Here is a 19343-nt window from a genome sequence, read left to right on the forward strand (position 1 = left end):
TTTTTATTTATTTATTTTTAATTTTATTTTTTTATATTTTTTTAACAAGGACTTTCTTTCTTTATTTGTAAATATACAATCAAACAATGCAATGTTATTATGTTACCAAATTCGACATGAAAATAATAAATTATTGGAATAAACAATGGAAAGCTTTATTATAATCAATTAATTATGGGATTGTGTGAATTGCAGGAAGCATAAATAGAGCCTTTGTTTTATAAATCATTTTGAGAGTCTTGATATGTAGGTAACTTTTTTAGCCAATACCTACCAAATGTTAGTCCAAAACAATCATCCTCTCTAGGGCTGACTGAGAGGCTGACGAAAAACGCCGACCCGTCTGAACACGGAAAGAAGTCTTAATAATAATTATTTTTAAATTCCTAACAACCTCCATTTATTTCCACTGTCATCTAATTTCTCCTCCAAACCTCCACATAATATCAACTATAACAACTTACTGTGGAACAGACAGGATTTCATTTGCAACTTGGGTGACATACGTCTCGTCTGTCTGGAACAACAAAAGAAGTAAAATATAAATCAATAGGTAGGTAATTATAAGAGTGTGCCTGAACGCATGTGATGTGTTCCAATCCACTCGACACCTTTTGTAGATTCGCACCTATAAGCTTAACCCAACTTATAGGCAAAAGCTTCATAATATTTATGTAGGTACCAATCTTTAGGTTATTTCTCAAAATAGCAACTCCCAAGCCTAGAGCAAATATAAAATAAATAATTTAGAAAATATTTTGCTGCTTTTCCGAGTGGAATGCGTAGAATTCTCGTAGGGATGAACACAAGCAGGAGATGAAAAAAATAAAATAAAATAAAATGAGAGTATCAAAAAGAACAGTTCAAAAGATTTTACTGTGGTGGTGGTGTTGGTGTTGGTGTTGTTGGTGTCCTTGTTGTTGTTGGTGTCGTTGGTGTTGGTGTTGGTGTTGTTGTTGATAATGATTACTCTGTGATTACAAATACATATGTTGCTAGCAGCCCCTCTTGCTCTCATAATGATTTTTATTGCTACTGCTCCTGCTACTATTATTATTAATGTTGCTGCTGCTACTGTTATTGTTACTGATGCTGCTGCTAAATATAACCCTTAACTGATGGTGAGGTGGTTTTTTTGTACGGTAATGTGCGTGGGGTCTGTCAGACACCATCTCACCAGGTAAGGGAATAATTTTGCTGATGACGATGTGTTTCTAAAAGAATTTGAAACGTTTGATTTTCCAGCTGATGGGATGATAAGACACAGCGAGGTTTACTATAAGGTATGCAGTGAGTGGGAGGATATACACCTATAATATATGTACATACTATGTACCTATAGCTTAGCTAAGGAACACAGTGAGTAGTAGAATAACATAGTTATAGCAATATAGCATAGCTTTATCCTAGGTTAGATCCTTGGATGGCAGAAACACAAAACTCATCTTAAAGCAGACCGGAATTCAAGGCATGTATGTACATATACCTACCAACCTACCTAATACCTACCTACATAGAAAACTTCTAAAGGTTATTACGTCATTGAACGTCATACCTACATACTTTCACATAAAGTATGTAGGTACTTTATGTCTATAAAGTGTACGTGATGGTAATAACATGGAATTTATGACATGAAATTATTAATGTTTCACTGTAGGAAGAAAGAAAGCATTAATTTCATTTTTGTATCCTCGAATTCTGAGATATGAACCTGAGATAGGTATCTTCTGCTTTGAAATTTTTATGTCCTATACAGATGTCAGCTTTTAGATTATTTTTATTATTATTTTTTCTTTTACTATTTTTCCACATTCCATTTTTATGCCCAACACAAATATCGAAATTGAAACTGATTCTCTATCTGAATTGTTCCAATTTATCTATCACATTTTATTTCTTCCTCTTCACCTTCCGTTTTATTCATTTGAGGAGGACGACAAGAAGAAGAAAAAGAAGAATTCGATGAATTTATGATACCTACGGGGAAAGAAGAAAAAGGCTCATAAAAGGGAGATATAGAAAAAAAGGGGGAGGAAGAGAGAAATGGAGGAGTTGCAATTGGGAAAATATTATTAATAAAAGGTCGATTCCTACGTAAAATGTTGTGAAAAATTCAAATCTGAGGTCAAAACTCCGAAAAAGTAACTTTAAAAACTCGAAAAGCTTTTAGTCGGATGAAATTATGAAAGAGAGAAGGAAAAATTAAAAGAAATCTAAACTAGGTACGTAGGTACTGGTAATACACTGAATATAGGTACATACTACCAGTCGATAATTATGATCTCTCTCTCACTCTCTCTTATTGTTTCAAAGAAAGTGAAAAGGCCGGGAAAGAAATGAAGGGAAAAAATGTGTGAATGCCTGGAATCTATTCGATTATGCAATGTACAACACATAAAAAAATTGGAAAATTAAGTACCTACCTACCTATATTTTACTATTTTCGGGAGATAAAGGTCGTTCTCAGAATGGCTGGATGTCTCCTATCTTGTTCTCCTGCTCTCTTCGAAAGCTGTTCTTATCTTACCAACTTGTTGATGGTCGAAATAGTCTTAGGTTATGTTGATTCCTGGAGGAAACTTACCTGGATTGATGAGAATAATGAGAACACTACAAGGTAGAAATATGACTAATGATCCGAATAGTAAGTGACTTACCTGGATCGATGAGAATAATGAGAACACTACAAGGTAGAAATATGACTAATGATCCGAATAGTAAGTGACTTACCTGGATCAATGAGAATAATGAGAACACTACAAGGTAGAAATATGACTAATGATCCGAATAGTAAGTGACTTACCTGGATCGATGAGAATAATGAGAACACTACAAGGTAGAAATATGACTAATGATCCGAATAGTAAGTGACGACGTCTAGGTATCGGGAAGTGAAAACTCGACGCCATTTTGTGACGTGACATCTGTGCACAGGGAAAAAAATAATGCGTTAGAAAAACAATGAATTTTCCGAGCTGAATACTAACATTTCTAACTATCGAATTCCAAGAAATCATACATGGATTTTCCAGTCAAACTTATTTTACAATGTACCTAACAGAAATGACAATAAACATTTACACACTTTAGCCAGCCTAGTTAGCTTAGTTGGTGGCGCGTCTGCCTTGTAAGCGCTAGGCCGCGGGTTCGATTCCCGCCCGGGGCGGATTTTATCCTGATGGGATAGTGTTCGTTCTCGGAACGGCTGGCTTTCTCCTATCCTGTCTTCCTTCTCTCTTCGATTTCGGGACGATAAGAGCATAGCAGTTACAGTTCCCTCTTATTTTACAAAGTAACAGAAATGACAATTAAACATTTACACATGTAAGCGCTAGGCCGCGGGTTCGATTCCCGCCCGGGGCGGATTTTATCCTGATGGGATAGTGTTCGTTCTCGGAACGGCTGGCTTTCTCCTATCCTGTCTTCCTTCTCTCTTCGATTTCGGGACGATAAGAGCATAGCAGTTACAGTTCCCTCTGTCAAACCTCCTAAAAAAAAAGAAAAAAAAATTACACAGAATTCAAGACAGTGAGCGGGCAAAACGGTGACCATAGATTATGGACCCTCGCCAAGACCATTGACAATTGCAGAAAAAATACTTAGCTCCATTTCTTAATTTTCTGCGAGTTTACTATGGTCGGAGCTCCGTTGCGGACGCCTACTTACAATTTAATGTGCAATTAAAATTTCATTGAAAAAAAAAATCATGCCTTGGTCAGGTTTGAACCCGCGACCTCCAGATCAGTGTGCTAACCGCAAATATCACCGAGACAGCCTTGGTCATATCAGAGTGACCTGAATATATGAAGGACTAGAAACATTTATATTTCCGGTCATTATTGATGGATAATTTATTATGGTCAACTTATGCCGTATGAACAATATCCAAATGACATTACATAGGTATTAGGTATGTCACAATTTATTAATGTTCTGTCAAACTATCTCCCAGTCGTTACCATTATCATACTATTGAGGAGGAAGAGATTCAGATTCACGCATGGATAGGTTTTCAAATTCTAAAATAAAAGTACAAATAAATAATAATTAATTGAATGAAAGTCATATTTTCCTATTTACGGTGAAAATGCGTTCCTGAAATGCTATAGGTTTGTATTTAAAAATTGTGTACCCACTCCTAATGACAAGCTGAATTTAATACATACATAAGGTCATATTTCGAGAGGAGTCACATAAAATGGATAGATAGGGTCATATTTTAAGGTGAAGTTATAGAGTCATATTAAGATGATACTGTAGATAAGGTCACATTTATACTGTACCTAGATAGGGTCATATTTGTACTGTAGATAGGGTCATATTAGTCAGAGAGTGTTCTATGTACATAATTATGTTCTTATAGGTACCATTTGTAGATTTTCACAAGCTTAACCCATCCTTTAGGACTTTTTACACTTAAGCCTCTGAGAGGGATTTTTGTGTATTGTAGGTCCGTACGATTGGTGATATGTTCTTCATTTAGTACCTAAATTTCTACGTAATTAAAACTAATTTAATTTTTTATAATTTGGAAAATTCGACCATGTAGGTACGGTTTTTTTATGTGTATATCAACTTATATGTGAATACAGTTTTTTTTTTTTTTTTTTTTTTAAAAAAATGGAGTCTTGAATGATTATATTTTAGGACTTCCGGGACTTACAGCCTTCCAGCAAAGCTTCATAATATTTATGTACGGTACAATCTTTAGGTTACTTTCTTGACAACAACCCTGCCAATATTGATTCGACACTAATGTACATGAAGGCCATTGGCATCTACACTAAGATCTAGTCACAAACAGGGGTCGGCGCGAACGACACAATAGTGTTAAAGCGCCTAACGAGAGAAAAAAAAAAAAAAAAAAAAAAAATGAGAGTACAAAAAAAATGAGTGGTGGTGGTGGTGGTTGTGCTGATGGTGTTGGTGTTGTTGGTGGTGTTGTTGGTGTCGTTGGTGTTGTTGTTGATAATGATTACTCTGTTATTACAAATACATAATTATGTTGCTAGCAGCCCCTTTTGCTCTCATAATGATTTTTATTGCTACTGCTCCTGCTACTATTATTATTAATGTTGCTGCTGCTACTCTGCTACTGTGATTGTTACTGATGCTGCTGCTAAATATAACCCTTAACTGATGGTGCGGAGGTGGTTTTTTTGTACGGTAATGTGCGTGGGGTCTGTCAGACCCCACCTCACCAGTTAAGGGAATAATTTTGCTGATGACGATGTGTTTCTAAACGAATTTGAAACGTTTGATCTTCCAGCTGATGGGATGATAAGACACAGCGAGGTTTACTATAAGGTATGCAGTATGCAGTGAGTGGGAGGATATACACCTACAATATACATACTATGTACCTATAGCGTAGCTAAGGAACACAGTGAGTATTAGAATAGCTAAGGAACAAAGTGAGTAGTAAGTAGTAGAATAACATAGTTATAGCAATATAGCATAGCTTTATCTTAGGTTAGATCCTTGGATGGCAGAAACACAAAACTCATCTTAAAGCAGACCGGAATTCAAGGCATGTATGTACATATACCTACCAACCATGGAAAAAAATGAACTTAGCAATTGCTATAAGTACCTACCTACATAGAAAACTTCTAAAGGTTATTGCGTCACTGAACGTCATACCTACATACTTTCACATAAAGTATGTAGGTACTTTATGTCTATAAAGTGTACGTGATGGTAATAACATGGAATTTATGACATGAAATTATTAATGTTCCACTTTAGGAAAGAAAGCATTAAGTTCATTTTTGTATCCTCGAATTCTGAGATAAGAACCTTAAGATAGGTATCTTCTGCTTTGAAATTTTTATGTCCTATACAGATGTCAGCTTTTAGATTATTTTTATTATTATTTTTTCTTTTACTATATTTCCACATTCCATTTTTATGCCCGACACAAATATCGAAATAGAAACTGATTCTCTATCTGAATTGTTCCAATTTATCTATCACATTTTATTTCTTCCTCTTCACCTTCCGTTTTATTCATTTGAGGAGGAGGAGGAGGAGGAGGAGGAGAAGAAGGAGAAGGAGAAGAAGAAGAAGAAGAAGAAGAAGAAGAAGAAGAAGAAGAAGAAGAAAAAGAATTCGATGAATTTATGATACCTACGGGGAAAGAAGAAAAAGGCTCATAAAAGGGAGATATAGAAAAAAAGGGGGAGGAAGAGAGAAATTATGTGTGTGTGAGAAGAGTAGAAAGGGATTTCCCTCATAATTATAGAGATTAAAAAAAGCTCCCATGTACCTCTAGGTAGGTATTCAATATCAATATGTAGGGAACTTTAGTATGGAATGATTAATTGACGTTTCAAGAGCTTTTAGTCGGATGAAATTATGAAAGAGAGAAGGAAAAATGAAAAGAAATCTAAACTAGGTACGTAGGTACTGGTACATAATACACTGAATATAGGTACATTATACTACCAGTCGATAATTATGATCTCTCTCTCACTCTCTCTTATTGTTTCAAAGAAAGTGAAAAGGCCGGGAAAGAAATGAAGGAAAAAAATGTGCGAATGCCTGGAATCTATTCGATTATGCAATGTGCAACACATGAAATAATTGGAAAATATTAAGTACCTACCTACCTATATCTTGCTATTTTCGGTAGATAAAGGTCGTTCTCAGAATGGCTGGATGTCTCCTATCTTGTTCTCCTGCTCTCTTCGAAAGCTGTTCTTATCTTACCAATTTGTTGATGGTCGAAATAGTCTTAGGTTATGTTGATTCCTGGAGGAAACTTACCTGGATCGATGAGAATAATGAGAACACTACAAGGTAGAAATATGACTAATGATCCGAATAGTAAGTGACTTAGTCTAGGTATGCGGTGCGCGGCCACAAGAGATGTATTTTCCTTTCGCAAACATTTGAAGCTAGTCAAGCTACCCACTTTCAGCTCCTACTAACCTACAGAAATTTTACAGTTACGCAGAAGCGTTTTTTCGTGCAATCTGATTGTAAAAATCTAATTCAAAAATGAAATATCATCTCACCTCCTGTTCGCTTCTTTGAGATCAACAGGTTAGGTTGTAGACTATGAGGATTATCCAATAGATGAGGTAGGAACTGAAAGATAGACGGAGGTCGAATTGACTGCACCGAGTCATTCTCACTGAGAACCCATGATACCTAGAACCAACGAAATACATGCACCGAGTCATTCTCACTGAGAATCCATGATACCTAGAACCAACGAAATACATGTACCGAGTCATTCTCACTGAGAACCCATGATACCTAGAACCAACGAAATACATGCACCGAGTCATTCTCACTGAGGATCCATGATACCTAGAACCAACGAAATACACTGTAAGCTACCCTGATAGCTTGGAAGGTGGCGCCTACTTTGGAAACGCTAGGTCGCAGGTTCGATGCCCGGGGCAAAATTTATCAGACTCATAAGGGCTCTTTCTCTGAATGATCTCTACATTAGAGTGACCTACACTACTTCTACTATTACGTCACGCCGTGAGCTCCTGTGACGTTAGGCCAGTATCGTGTGGCTATCATGAACGAAATCACCTACTTTATTATGGGAGAACTTGTGGCTCACGTGGCGTGATAGTACCTAGTAGTGTGTTTCTACCTTTTTACCTTCAGTTACCTTTTTGCTGACTATCAAGTCTTGTACCAGACTCCGCTGAGTGTTATTTCTAACCACTCCACCACCCCCATGAGGAACATGTAGTAGTTGTGCTTCGTATTCTCTAGCTCGATATAATGCGTCTAGGTGTGACAGACGTAACTGCAGATCAGCTATCCTATCCATCAGATGAGATTCCTCCGAGGTTATATCTGAAATGGAAAATTGAAACCTAGAGAATATGCAGATCATAATATGCATTTGCATATGACAATATGCAATTTCATAGAATCATAGAAAGTTCATAGAAGTAAATAATGGGCTCTCTCTATATAATTATAAAACATATGAGAAAAAAAAATCTGATAATACCTATGTAGAATGCGGGACCTAGGTACTAAAGTCTCATTTTAAATTCAATTTTGAGCATTTTTGAGCTTAAATCTTCAAATTCATATTGAAATTCATCACTTGTTACCTACCTACTTTGAGATAGGTATGAAAATTAATAAAAAATATCTTTCTACATCATTTCAGTTTTTCGGAACCGAAGCATATTTGAGGTCAGTTTTTGGAGGGTCCGTTTATAGTTATGGCTTAGGTACCTATAGTCAATTTTATCTTCGTAATAAAACTATCGTTGGGTAGGTATTTCGTATTTTCCTTCGCTTCTCTTCGTGCATTAGATTTAGATTACATATATTCTTTACACAGGTATTAGATTATTCATATTTCTCTCACGTTCTCTTCATATTCTTCTTCTTCACCTATGTTTTATTATTATTATTATTATTTTTTTTTTTCATTTGATTAAATTTGTCAACGGGTAGGTAATAAGATATTCGAGAAAACACGGCTAGCGTAGTTTTTCATTTGGCGTTTTCATTGGATGTTCTTTCAAGGATCAATCTGATTTCACAATTTTATAATCTCATCTTTCATTTTGCCTCTTCCTTCTTCTCCTTCCTCGCCTTTATCTCTTCCTCACTATTCTCCTATTCCTTTCATGACACCTTCATATTATCATCTTCAGATTATTTCTTCTTCCTCTTCCTCAATCTCTTCATTCTCCTCCTTCATCTCTTCTTCTTCTTCTTCTTCTTCTTCTTCTTCTTCTTCTTCTTCTTCTTCTTCTTCTTCTTTTTCTTCTTCTTCTTAATTCTCTTTTTTCCTCTTTCCTTCCTTCTTTCTCTTCTCTTTCTCCTGTTTCCTTCTTGTATTACACTTTTCATCGTTTTCATTTAAGAATCTATTCTTCTTTTTCTCAGTTTGTCCTCATTTTTCTTCTCGTCTAAATTTCTTTCACTTCACATCATTTGAGTTTAGTGTTTCGTTCTTCTCTTTTAGTTTATTGAAATTCTTTCTCCTGCAATTTATTAGAGACGAGAAGAAATTTGGATTTGTAATACAACATGGATTAGGGTGATGCATGTCATTTTTTTTTTTTTTTTTTTTTTTTTTTTTTTAGGGTCATATGTATACTAGTATACTGTATAGATAAGGTCATATTTATACTGTAGGTAGGGTCATATTTATACTCTAGATAGGGTCATATTTATCAATTCATATGTATACTAGTATACTGTATAGATAAGGTCATATTTATACTGTAGGTAGGGTCATATTTATACTCTAGATAGGGTCATATTTATACTCTGGAGAGGGTCATATTATTTATACTGTAGATAGGGTCATATTTATACTCTAGATAGTGTCATATTTATACCTACTGTAGGTAGGGTCATAACTATAATCTAGATAGGGTCATATTTATACTGTAGGTAGGGTCATATTTATACTGTAGATAGGGTCATATTTATACTCTAGAAGGGAAATAATTTCAAGAGGGAGTAATTTCAACTAGAATGGGAAATATTCAGAATAATATTATACATCAATGACGTCATCACTATCATAGAGAAATACTCCCTGGAGTAAACTTATGAAAGCAATAGAGACAGGCGAGTTATTGGAAAGCATTATAGGAACATGACTATACTTGTATGTAGCTTGTAGTTGGAATCTATGTGTCACATACAAACGTGAAACGTTACCGATAAAATAGGTAAATCGGATAAACCGAAGCTTCGCTCGTCGGAGAGAAATGGTGAAAAAAACTATAAAAAAGTAGGTAGTTGAAAAAAATTCTTAATTTTTCTTCTTCTCGAGTTAAAACTTGGAATTCATTTCGTTCATTCAACTATCTCCTAACTTTTTACTTTCTATTTTTTTTTTTTTTTTTTTCCAAGAGGTTTGATAGAGGGAACCGTAACTGCTATGGTCTTATCGTCCCGAAAGCTAAGGGAGAAGGAAGACAGGATAGGAGAAAGCCCAGCCGTTCCGAGAACGAACCTTGTGTGTTTAGAATAAAATCCACCCCGGGCGGGAATCGAACCCGCGGCCTAGCGCTTACAAGGCAAACGCGATACCTTCCAAGCTAACTAGGCTGTCTCTCCTTACTTTATCCTTCTTTCTACATCTAATCTTCTACACTTTTGTTCGTTCTACATTTCCATTGTTTTACTCTATCCTATTATTTTATTTTTCTATTAAAACAAAACGCCTAAGACCTTTTCCCCATTCAGCTTTGTCCCATCTTCATCAAGTTTTCTCTTGACTAATGACATGCAAACATCTTTCTCCTCATCTTACTCGAGGTATCTTCAGGCAGATTTCAGTTCCCTTTATCATATTATTTGTATCTAACCTATTCTTAGTCATTCTTCATTCAGTCTATGTTATTTTATTATGCACAGCACCTATGCCCTCTGGAGAAAAAGGATTGGAGAGACAGGCAAAAAAAAAACATAATAGACAACAATAATAATAATAATAATAATAATAATAATAATAATAATAATAATAATAATAATAATAGTTAGCTTTCTCCTAGCCTGTCTTCCTTATCTCTTCGATTTCCGGTTAGCTTTCTCCTAGCCTGTCTTCCTTATCTCTTCGATTTCCGGTTAGCTTTCTCCTAGCCTGTCTTCCTTATCTCTTCGATTTCCGGTTAGCTTTCTCCTAGCCTGTCTTCCTTATCTCTTCGATTTCCGGTTAGCTTTCTCCTAGCCTGTCTTCCTTATCTCTTCGATTTCCGGTTAGCTTTCTCCTAGCCTGTCTTCCTTATCTCTTCGATTTCCGGTTAGCTTTCTCCTAGCCTGTCTTCCTTATCTCTTCGATTTCCGGTTAGCTTTCTCCTAGCCTGTCTTCCTTATCTCTTCGATTTCCGGTTAGCTTTCTCCTAGCCTGTCTTCCTTATCTCTTCGATTTCCGGTTAGCTTTCTCCTAGCCTGTCTTCCTTATCTCTTCGATTTCCGGTTAGCTTTCTCCTAGCCTGTCTTCCTTATCTCTTCGATTTCCGGTTAGCTTTCTCCTAGCCTGTCTTCCTTATCTCTTCGATTTCCGGTTAGCTTTCTCCTAGCCTGTCTTCCTTATCTCTTCGATTTCCGGTTAGCTTTCTCCTAGCCTGTCTTCCTTATCTCTTCGATTTCCGGTTAGCTTTCTCCTAGCCTGTCTTCCTTATCTCTTCGATTTCCGGTTAGCTTTCTCCTAGCCTGTCTTCCTTATCTCTTCGATTTCCGGTTAGCTTTCTCCTAGCCTGTCTTCCTTATCTCTTCGATTTCCGGTTAGCTTTCTCCTAGCCTGTCTTCCTTATCTCTTCGATTTCCGGTTAGCTTTCTCCTAGCCTGTCTTCCTTATCTCTTCGATTTCCGGTTAGCTTTCTCCTAGCCTGTCTTCCTTATCTCTTCGATTTCCGGTTAGCTTTCTCCTAGCCTGTCTTCCTTATCTCTTCGATTTCCGGTTAGCTTTCTCCTAGCCTGTCTTCCTTATCTCTTCGATTTCCGGTTAGCTTTCTCCTAGCCTGTCTTCCTTATCTCTTCGATTTCCGGTTAGCTTTCTCCTAGCCTGTCTTCCTTATCTCTTCGATTTCCGGTTAGCTTTCTCCTAGCCTGTCTTCCTTATCTCTTCGATTTCCGGTTAGCTTTCTCCTAGCCTGTCTTCCTTATCTCTTCGATTTCCGGTTAGCTTTCTCCTAGCCTGTCTTCCTTATCTCTTCGATTTCCGGTTAGCTTTCTCCTAGCCTGTCTTCCTTATCTCTTCGATTTCCGGTTAGCTTTCTCCTAGCCTGTCTTCCTTATCTCTTCGATTTCCGGTTAGCTTTCTCCTAGCCTGTCTTCCTTATCTCTTCGATTTCCGGTTAGCTTTCTCCTAGCCTGTCTTCCTTATCTCTTCGATTTCCGGTTAGCTTTCTCCTAGCCTGTCTTCCTTATCTCTTCGATTTCCGGTTAGCTTTCTCCTAGCCTGTCTTCCTTATCTCTTCGATTTCCGGTTAGCTTTCTCCTAGCCTGTCTTCCTTATCTCTTCGATTTCCGGTTAGCTTTCTCCTAGCCTGTCTTCCTTATCTCTTCGATTTCCGGTTAGCTTTCTCCTAGCCTGTCTTCCTTATCTCTTCGATTTCCGGTTAGCTTTCTCCTAGCCTGTCTTCCTTATCTCTTCGATTTCCGGTTAGCTTTCTCCTAGCCTGTCTTCCTTATCTCTTCGATTTCCGGTTAGCTTTCTCCTAGCCTGTCTTCCTTATCTCTTCGATTTCCGGTTAGCTTTCTCCTAGCCTGTCTTCCTTATCTCTTCGATTTCCGGTTAGCTTTCTCCTAGCCTGTCTTCCTTATCTCTTCGATTTCCGGTTAGCTTTCTCCTAGCCTGTCTTCCTTATCTCTTCGATTTCCGGTTAGCTTTCTCCTAGCCTGTCTTCCTTATCTCTTCGATTTCCGGTTAGCTTTCTCCTAGCCTGTCTTCCTTATCTCTTCGATTTCCGGACGATAAGACCTATTGGAGTTTTCCCTATCAAACCTCGAACACAATAAATCCGTCACTAAGTCGGCAAATACTTCCCTAGAGTTTTCTATGCTAAGTTTATACCTTTAGGTATTAGAGAAGATGATTTGCTGACTTCTAGCTAAAATATTTAACAATAGCTTTCCACTCATTATGTATGAATATGAACCAGGAACTAGTTACTAGGAGATGGTTTCCATCAGACAGTTAGCTCACGGAACAAAATTATTTTTATTATTATTATTATTATTATTATTATTATTATTATTATTATTATTATTATTATTATTATTATTATTATTATTATTATTATTATTAATATTATTATTATTAATAATATAGGTACATGTTTCTCATGTTTTTCTTTAAAGAGGTTTGATAGAGGGAACTGTAACTGCTGAGGTCTTGTCGTCCGAAGAGAAAAGGAAGACTTTTTTTGCACCCCGAACTTCAAACACAGCCGAAAAAACTTCGACACCACCGCGGAGTGTATTAAGCCTCGTGTGTGATACGCCATATGCACTAGGCCACGGAGGTTGTTTTTTTGTTTTAATTTTGTACAATAATGTACCTACAGTACCAGATAGTCCAGATACTCACTATTCATACATAATTAGGTGCCTAACATAGTACACACATACCTACATACATACATGGGTAAAATAGATCAGTTGCGCTTACTTAGGTGATGTTTCAAAGTCATAGAGCACGAAAAATGAGGACCAACGGAATTTTTCTTTTTCTTCTTCGACTTCTAGATACCGAGATTAATCGATCTAAAAAAATACCGGTAAATCGTGAAGTTTGACGTCACGGCATACGCTCCCGTAGGCGATGACGTCATAATTCATGACTACTTCGTTTGTGTGTGCGCAAGCGTTTCTACGCATTTTGACGTGAAATCTGACGTCACAAGTCTTTGAACTTTTTCATTAGAACGGCAATTGAAAATTGAATTTTCGACCTTTTAAACAACTCTTTGAACTTTTTCATTAGAACGGCAATAAAAAATTGAATTTTCGACCTTTTAAAGTTACTTTTTCGGAGTTTTGACCTCAGATTTGGATTTTTCACAACGTTTTACGTAGGAATCGACCTTTTATTAAAAACATTTCCCCAATTGCAACTCCTCCATTCTGCATGGAAATATTTGCACATAACTAAGGTACATTGGATTAATTCAAATCAAGGCTATAGATACTCAATGAAGTGTTTTCTCTCACACTAAGGTTAATCATCATAGTGAGATCATCTGGTTAGATACCTACCCAACCTATACCTATAGACTACTATAGGGGGATTCCACGATTTCAGATAGTACCAGGGTTCAGAGAACAAACACTTTTCTTTTTCAAGACGTTTGATGTAAGGAACTGATGTAATCGAAAGGAGAAGGAGGACAGGACAGGAGTAAGTCAGCCATTCTGAGAACGAACCTTATCTGTTTATCATAAAGTTCGCCCTGGGGTGAGGGCGGTGAATCGGTGATTGAAATATTGCGATTTAGCGCTAAAACAGACGCTCTAGCCTCCAATCTAACGAGACTGGCTAGAAAAAGTCAAAGTTTTTTTTTTTTTTTTTTGAATTTTTTTGTTTTTTTTTTTTTTTTTTTTTTTTTTTTTTTTTTTTTTTTTTTTTAAGAGGTTTGACAGAGGGAACTTTAACTGCTATGGTCTTATCGTCCCGAAATCGAGGAGAGAAGGAAGACAGGATAGGAGAAAGCCAGCCGTTTCCGAGAACGAACATTATCCCATCAGGATAAAATCCGCCCCGGGCGGGAATCGAACCCGCGGCCTAGCGCTTACAAGGCAGACGCACTACCAACTAAGCTAACTAGGCTGGCTTTTCCAAGTTCGGTGTCATTCATTATTATTTTTTTTACATAGTTATACATATGTACATGATTGTATATAATACATAATATATTTATGTTTCCTAGAACATCTGGTTAAAATCTTTTCACATCGTTTTTTAAACACGTTGTTGTATATTACTCGATACAACTAGGTATAGCTATGATTACAGTAATAATGTGAAGGTCCCCTGTGATATCTAGGATGCGATGTTGTTACCCTGTATTATGCTTATTGCGGTACCTCTCTATTGTCATATGAAAGTCATTATTAGAAGGTAAACTGATTTGCATGAATATTGAGTTCAATTAAAAAAGAGAAAAAAAAGCGCATGCAGAGATGCAATAATCTTTTATGTGCACTAATCTACATTATTGTGTCATATTCCAATCCCCACACACTCAGATTCAATTGATATTTGAGCCATCGGGGATAGCCCTTTATACCAATTCCCCATGGATCACTGAAGTTAGGCAACGTCGCGCGTGGTTAGTATCGGGATGGGTAACATTTGGACAATCGCGTGCTGCTGGTTTCTCCCACTCAGGCTGGGTGACGTTAATGTGAGAAGGTGGGTAAGTAATCGAATGGAGAATAAAAACCACCGTGTCTAAGCGTCTGTCTTGTAAACGTTAGGTCACAAGTTCGATTCCCACTCGGGACGAACTTTATCCTAAACAGATAAGGTTTGTCCTCGGAATGGCTGGCTTTATTCTACCTATCCTGTCTTGGTTTTCTCTTAGCTAGCGAAACTAAAAGACCCCTGCACCATAGTCACCATAATGTGGACCTGTCCCTGTGTCCCTTATCGATCGACCATAGTGTAGTCTGGACGTGGTCTAAAATTATGTCATGTAATATCAAATAGGTAGGTAGGTAAGTAGGTATAATAATATTTGACCTATACATCATTATGTAGGTAGAAAATACACTCATGTACCTACTAACCTACACCGACCTATACTTGTATACATGCGGGTATAGCTAACTTTTTTTTTTTAACTTCTACCTACCTACATTTCCTGGGTAAACAAGACAAAATTTTAAAACTAGGTAATAGGTACAAGTACATAGGTAGCAGGGTATGTCTCTCTGTACATGAAGGTACATACCTACCTATTACAGAGGATATTAGTTAATGGCGTGCAGCATATAGGTAGGTACTCGTCATAACTTACCATAGGTATTAAATATTTTGACACGAAGACTGGTGGATGCACTTTTCCCATTGTAATAAACATAACTACCTACCTACCTACCATTATTATACCTTTGTAACTAGAACATAACTACGTATGTAAAACCATAACTCTCTAAGTATGTAACTAAGCATACCTATACCTATACGTAACTAGAACTACATATGTTTTTTCATGGCCTTGTGAGGACAAATATTTACTGAAGAGCTGCAAAGGATTTATAGAAAGCGTAATTGAATCGTGCCTGTAAGAAACAACTTAAACTAGACACAGACCACATGTCTGCGTCGTAGCATGTCCGTCCCGTAGTATGTTCTTCATCATAATTATGGACGATAAGAGACACAATACTTTCCATATTAGTGATGTAGTCTAGGAAACGAAGACTTTTTGACGGACAAAAATGACGTAGTTATGATTTTTGCCCATAAGGTCGGGGATGGTGTCCTGAATAAGGAGGCAAAAGTCTCAAAGCGAGACTTTACGGCTAGCGGAACTAGAAGGGCGTAAATATCATTTTTCGTGACTTTTTCAGTTTTTTGCAAATATGTATCTCGAAAACCGTTGGTTCTAGCGAAAAAAACATTTCGATTGATTTTCTTTGAAATTAAATTCTCTACAAAATGGTTACTTCCATTTTGTCCTACAACTTACCGTTGTGGCACCAGAAGAGCGTAAGTCGCGAGTTTTAAGGTTTTTTGCAATTATTTCAAAAACTGTAAATTCTAGTGCAAAATTAACCATCCCAAATTGTTTGGGACGTAATTTTCTACAAAAATGATTCAAAGCACTTTCTCATAGGGGCAACCATTTTCCCAGAAAATGCGTTCAACATAGATACATACATGCTGTTCACTTCTCATTCTCCTATGCAAGGAAAATGCATGTAAAAAGTTTAACAATGTTTTTTTAGCCTCACAAGTTGCCAGTTGACATTTATGTACAAAAAAATATTGTAGGTAATTTAGGTATCGCCGTACTTAGTCTGATACCTACCTACTAAAATAAAATATTAAATAAAAGTGTACCTACTCAAATGTACATCTACTCACGAATATAGTATATATATTATTTTAGTGATCAGGGGAAGACCCTACAAGAGAGATAAATGAAAAATCTTTGACCAAGAATTACATTTGAAAGGCATACGTACCACAATCAACAGACAAGAAGTTTTTCAGCAAATTCACACAAGAACCACAAAATTCACACAGTCGGAGAGACAAACTTCAAAATGAACTGACAGCGAAAAGAAACGTCTGTGTTTTATAAGAAGACTCAAGGAAAATGGAATTAGGAAACGTCTTTGTCCCATGACACCATTGTGCCTCATCATGAGTGCCAATTGGAAAATCAGTAGAACTTTGGTCCCTTCAGAGTTCAGGCGCACCCAAACGCTACACAACAAAAGACATGTAAAACAAAGAAAATTGACAGAGTTCAATCGCAGACCATTTCCCAAACTCTCCTTAGTTCTAGGTTACACGTAGGTATTGCTCTTTAACTCCTGACCATAGCCCAAACTTCTTTGAGTTTTTCAATCTTGAGTTCCCAACCAGAACTTAAGACACCGTCATGGCAATATATGATCCCGGTTTCTTTCTGCTATGAAAAATTGACCGGTGATGTATACTTGAAGCACTCCCTCAAATTCACCATTTCTCATTTTGTTCTCCTCCTTCCTCTTCCTCGCTTTCAATTGATCCATAAGTTACCTTCACGACCACCTGTGTATAAGTGTGGTGACTACCGCACTAAACTTGACCCATGATTACTGAAATCAATGATTAGACCACCAAGACCTAGACTGGTGACCCCCTCCTTTCCCTCAAAAGCCAATCGTCCTCTTTCTCACGATCTCTTGAGGCTGTTTCGTTCAATAGTAAAAGTAAAGAAACCAGTAACCTGTGGATCTTTCTCACACAAAGTGGCAACAGTGGTCACTGATAGACCACATCAGTATGTATTAACTAAGAGTGAATACTGAAGAGGCTTCACAAAGAATTCTTCGGAATCAGCGAATTTTATTCATTTCTATTTGTTGTGACAAAGGCTGTATTCACTGAGTGATAAATTGATGCTTTTGATGTCAACATGGGTTAAATGACGTAAGAAGAGCTAAGTAACGTAAGAGGACGTCACTTGATCCTTGAACTTGAGGGTCCTGGGTTCAAATCCCTGTGTCGTGAACAAAAGTACCTTCGATTTTCTTTCAATGCATGTTTCCCCGTTGAAACTTTCGTCGACATAGAGGTACCTAAATGTCATGACTTAACACTTAACTACACGATTAAATGGTTAATGTACCTCGCATCTACCATTGAATAAGCCGTTTAGGTTTTACTAACTTTCAGGAGATTTTTTTTTTTTTTTTTTTTTTTTTTTTAAAACATTTTGGGGGGGTGAAACCCCCCTTTTTTTTAAAAAAAATTATAGGTAAAATTTCTTTCAAAACTATCCAAAGTTTCTTAATCTACAATGAAACAGGGAAAAAGAACCAGTGTTCTTTTTTTTTTTTTTTTAAAATAAGTTTACGGGGTAGTACATCCCCATTTTATTACATAAAATTGGTACATAAAAACAATTAAGTCACAAAATATAGTATGTATTAGGAGGAAGAAAAAAAAAAAAAGATAATAATAATTAAAAATAGAAAGTAAAAAAAATACAGAAAGCAATCCTGATTACTTACTGATTAAATAGAAGTTTCTTAACTCCGTTAAGGAGCAAGAACAGACGTCAACCCCTGCACCGCTGATCTCATTGCCGAACTTTTGCATCCGGAGCATAGGAGAGTGTTCACCAATATTTGTTCTTGATTTTTTCAATATGAACTTAGAATGTAGGCGAGTGTTCATTGTATTATCTCGCATATTTATTCCATGATGTAGTTCAGGAACATTTATTTTATTATTTAGTAATTTGTGCAGAAAAATTAGATCATTCATTTCTCTCCTATGCTCCAGGCTTACAATTTTATTTACATGCATTATATGACTGTAGTCATGATCCAGGATCCTACTGCCCTGTTTGTATGCTAGCATTCTTAGAAATTTATGTTATGAGATGAGTTTAAGATTCAACTTCTAGTAGGTACTCTAGTGTTACTAGCAATTATTTAATACTAGTCAAACGAGAACATCAGAAAGAAACCCCTTGAAATATTTGCAATCGAAATATTTAAGTAGACAAATGCAATTTCATTTTGTCTCCTCCTGGAATCGAACCCGGGACCTCCTGCATGGCAAGCAAGCGCTTTATGATGGTTATTCAACTGCAACTGACTGGTCGATCGGAAAATGATGTTAAAATTCAAACACATCTCTTTGTGTTCTCGGTTAACTCATCAATGTGTACCTACATGTTGTTTACTTTTCTCCATGAATATCAGAATTTGCGTTATGATAACATTGATAACTTGTGCCAAGACTTAACACCCGTGCAGAACAACGTCAGACTTTGAATGAGGAAGGCGAGAGTGAACCCGGGTCACTTTCTTCACGTTTGACAGAGGGAACTGTTGGTCTGGCCGGGCGACTTTGACAAGAACCATACCAGCCTGAAAATTCCCTTGATAAGAAATAACAAAGGTCGAATGTGAAGGTCATCCACTATTTTCTGTAGCCAAAACCGAATGTCAGCCCAAAGCAATCACCCCAGGGTTTATTGAGAGGCTGACGATAACCGTCGTCCCCGTCTGAACACGGGAAAAGGCGAAGAAAAAGGAGAAGAAGAAGGAGGAGGAGAAGGAAGAGATACGAAAGGAGGAAAAGAAAATAGGAGAAGAAAAAGAAAAGAATAACGAGAAGGAAGAGAGAAGGGAGAACAAACAGAAGGAAGTAA

The 19343-nt window shown here is 36.8% G+C and overlaps 2 protein-coding genes across 2 annotated transcripts in view; both read right to left on the minus strand.

The window, feature by feature from the left end:
• LOC113465947 (alpha-1,3-mannosyl-glycoprotein 4-beta-N-acetylglucosaminyltransferase A-like) overlaps nt 1–7771 on the minus strand; it is a 12623-nt gene extending 4852 nt beyond the window's left edge. The window contains exons 1-2 of the mRNA XM_026820924.1: nt 7637–7771; nt 7023–7212 (exon numbers count right to left, since the gene is read on the minus strand). The gene's annotated coding sequence lies outside the window, so the exon portion shown is untranslated. The remainder of the gene's footprint in view (nt 1–7022; nt 7213–7636) is intronic.
• LOC103505621 (alpha-1,3-mannosyl-glycoprotein 4-beta-N-acetylglucosaminyltransferase A) overlaps nt 1–19343 on the minus strand; it is a 42457-nt gene that overhangs the window by 13154 nt on the left and 9960 nt on the right. Inside the window, exon 2 of the mRNA XM_026820920.1 lies at nt 2807–2927. Within this exon, the coding sequence (XP_026676721.1) occupies nt 2807–2927 (121 nt within the window). The remainder of the gene's footprint in view (nt 1–2806; nt 2928–19343) is intronic.

The sequence above is a fragment of the Diaphorina citri genome, unplaced genomic scaffold (assembly GCF_000475195.1).
Source record: "Diaphorina citri unplaced genomic scaffold, Diaci psyllid genome assembly version 1.1 scaffold185, whole genome shotgun sequence".
In the NCBI taxonomy this organism is placed as follows: Eukaryota; Metazoa; Arthropoda; class Insecta; order Hemiptera; family Psyllidae; genus Diaphorina; species Diaphorina citri.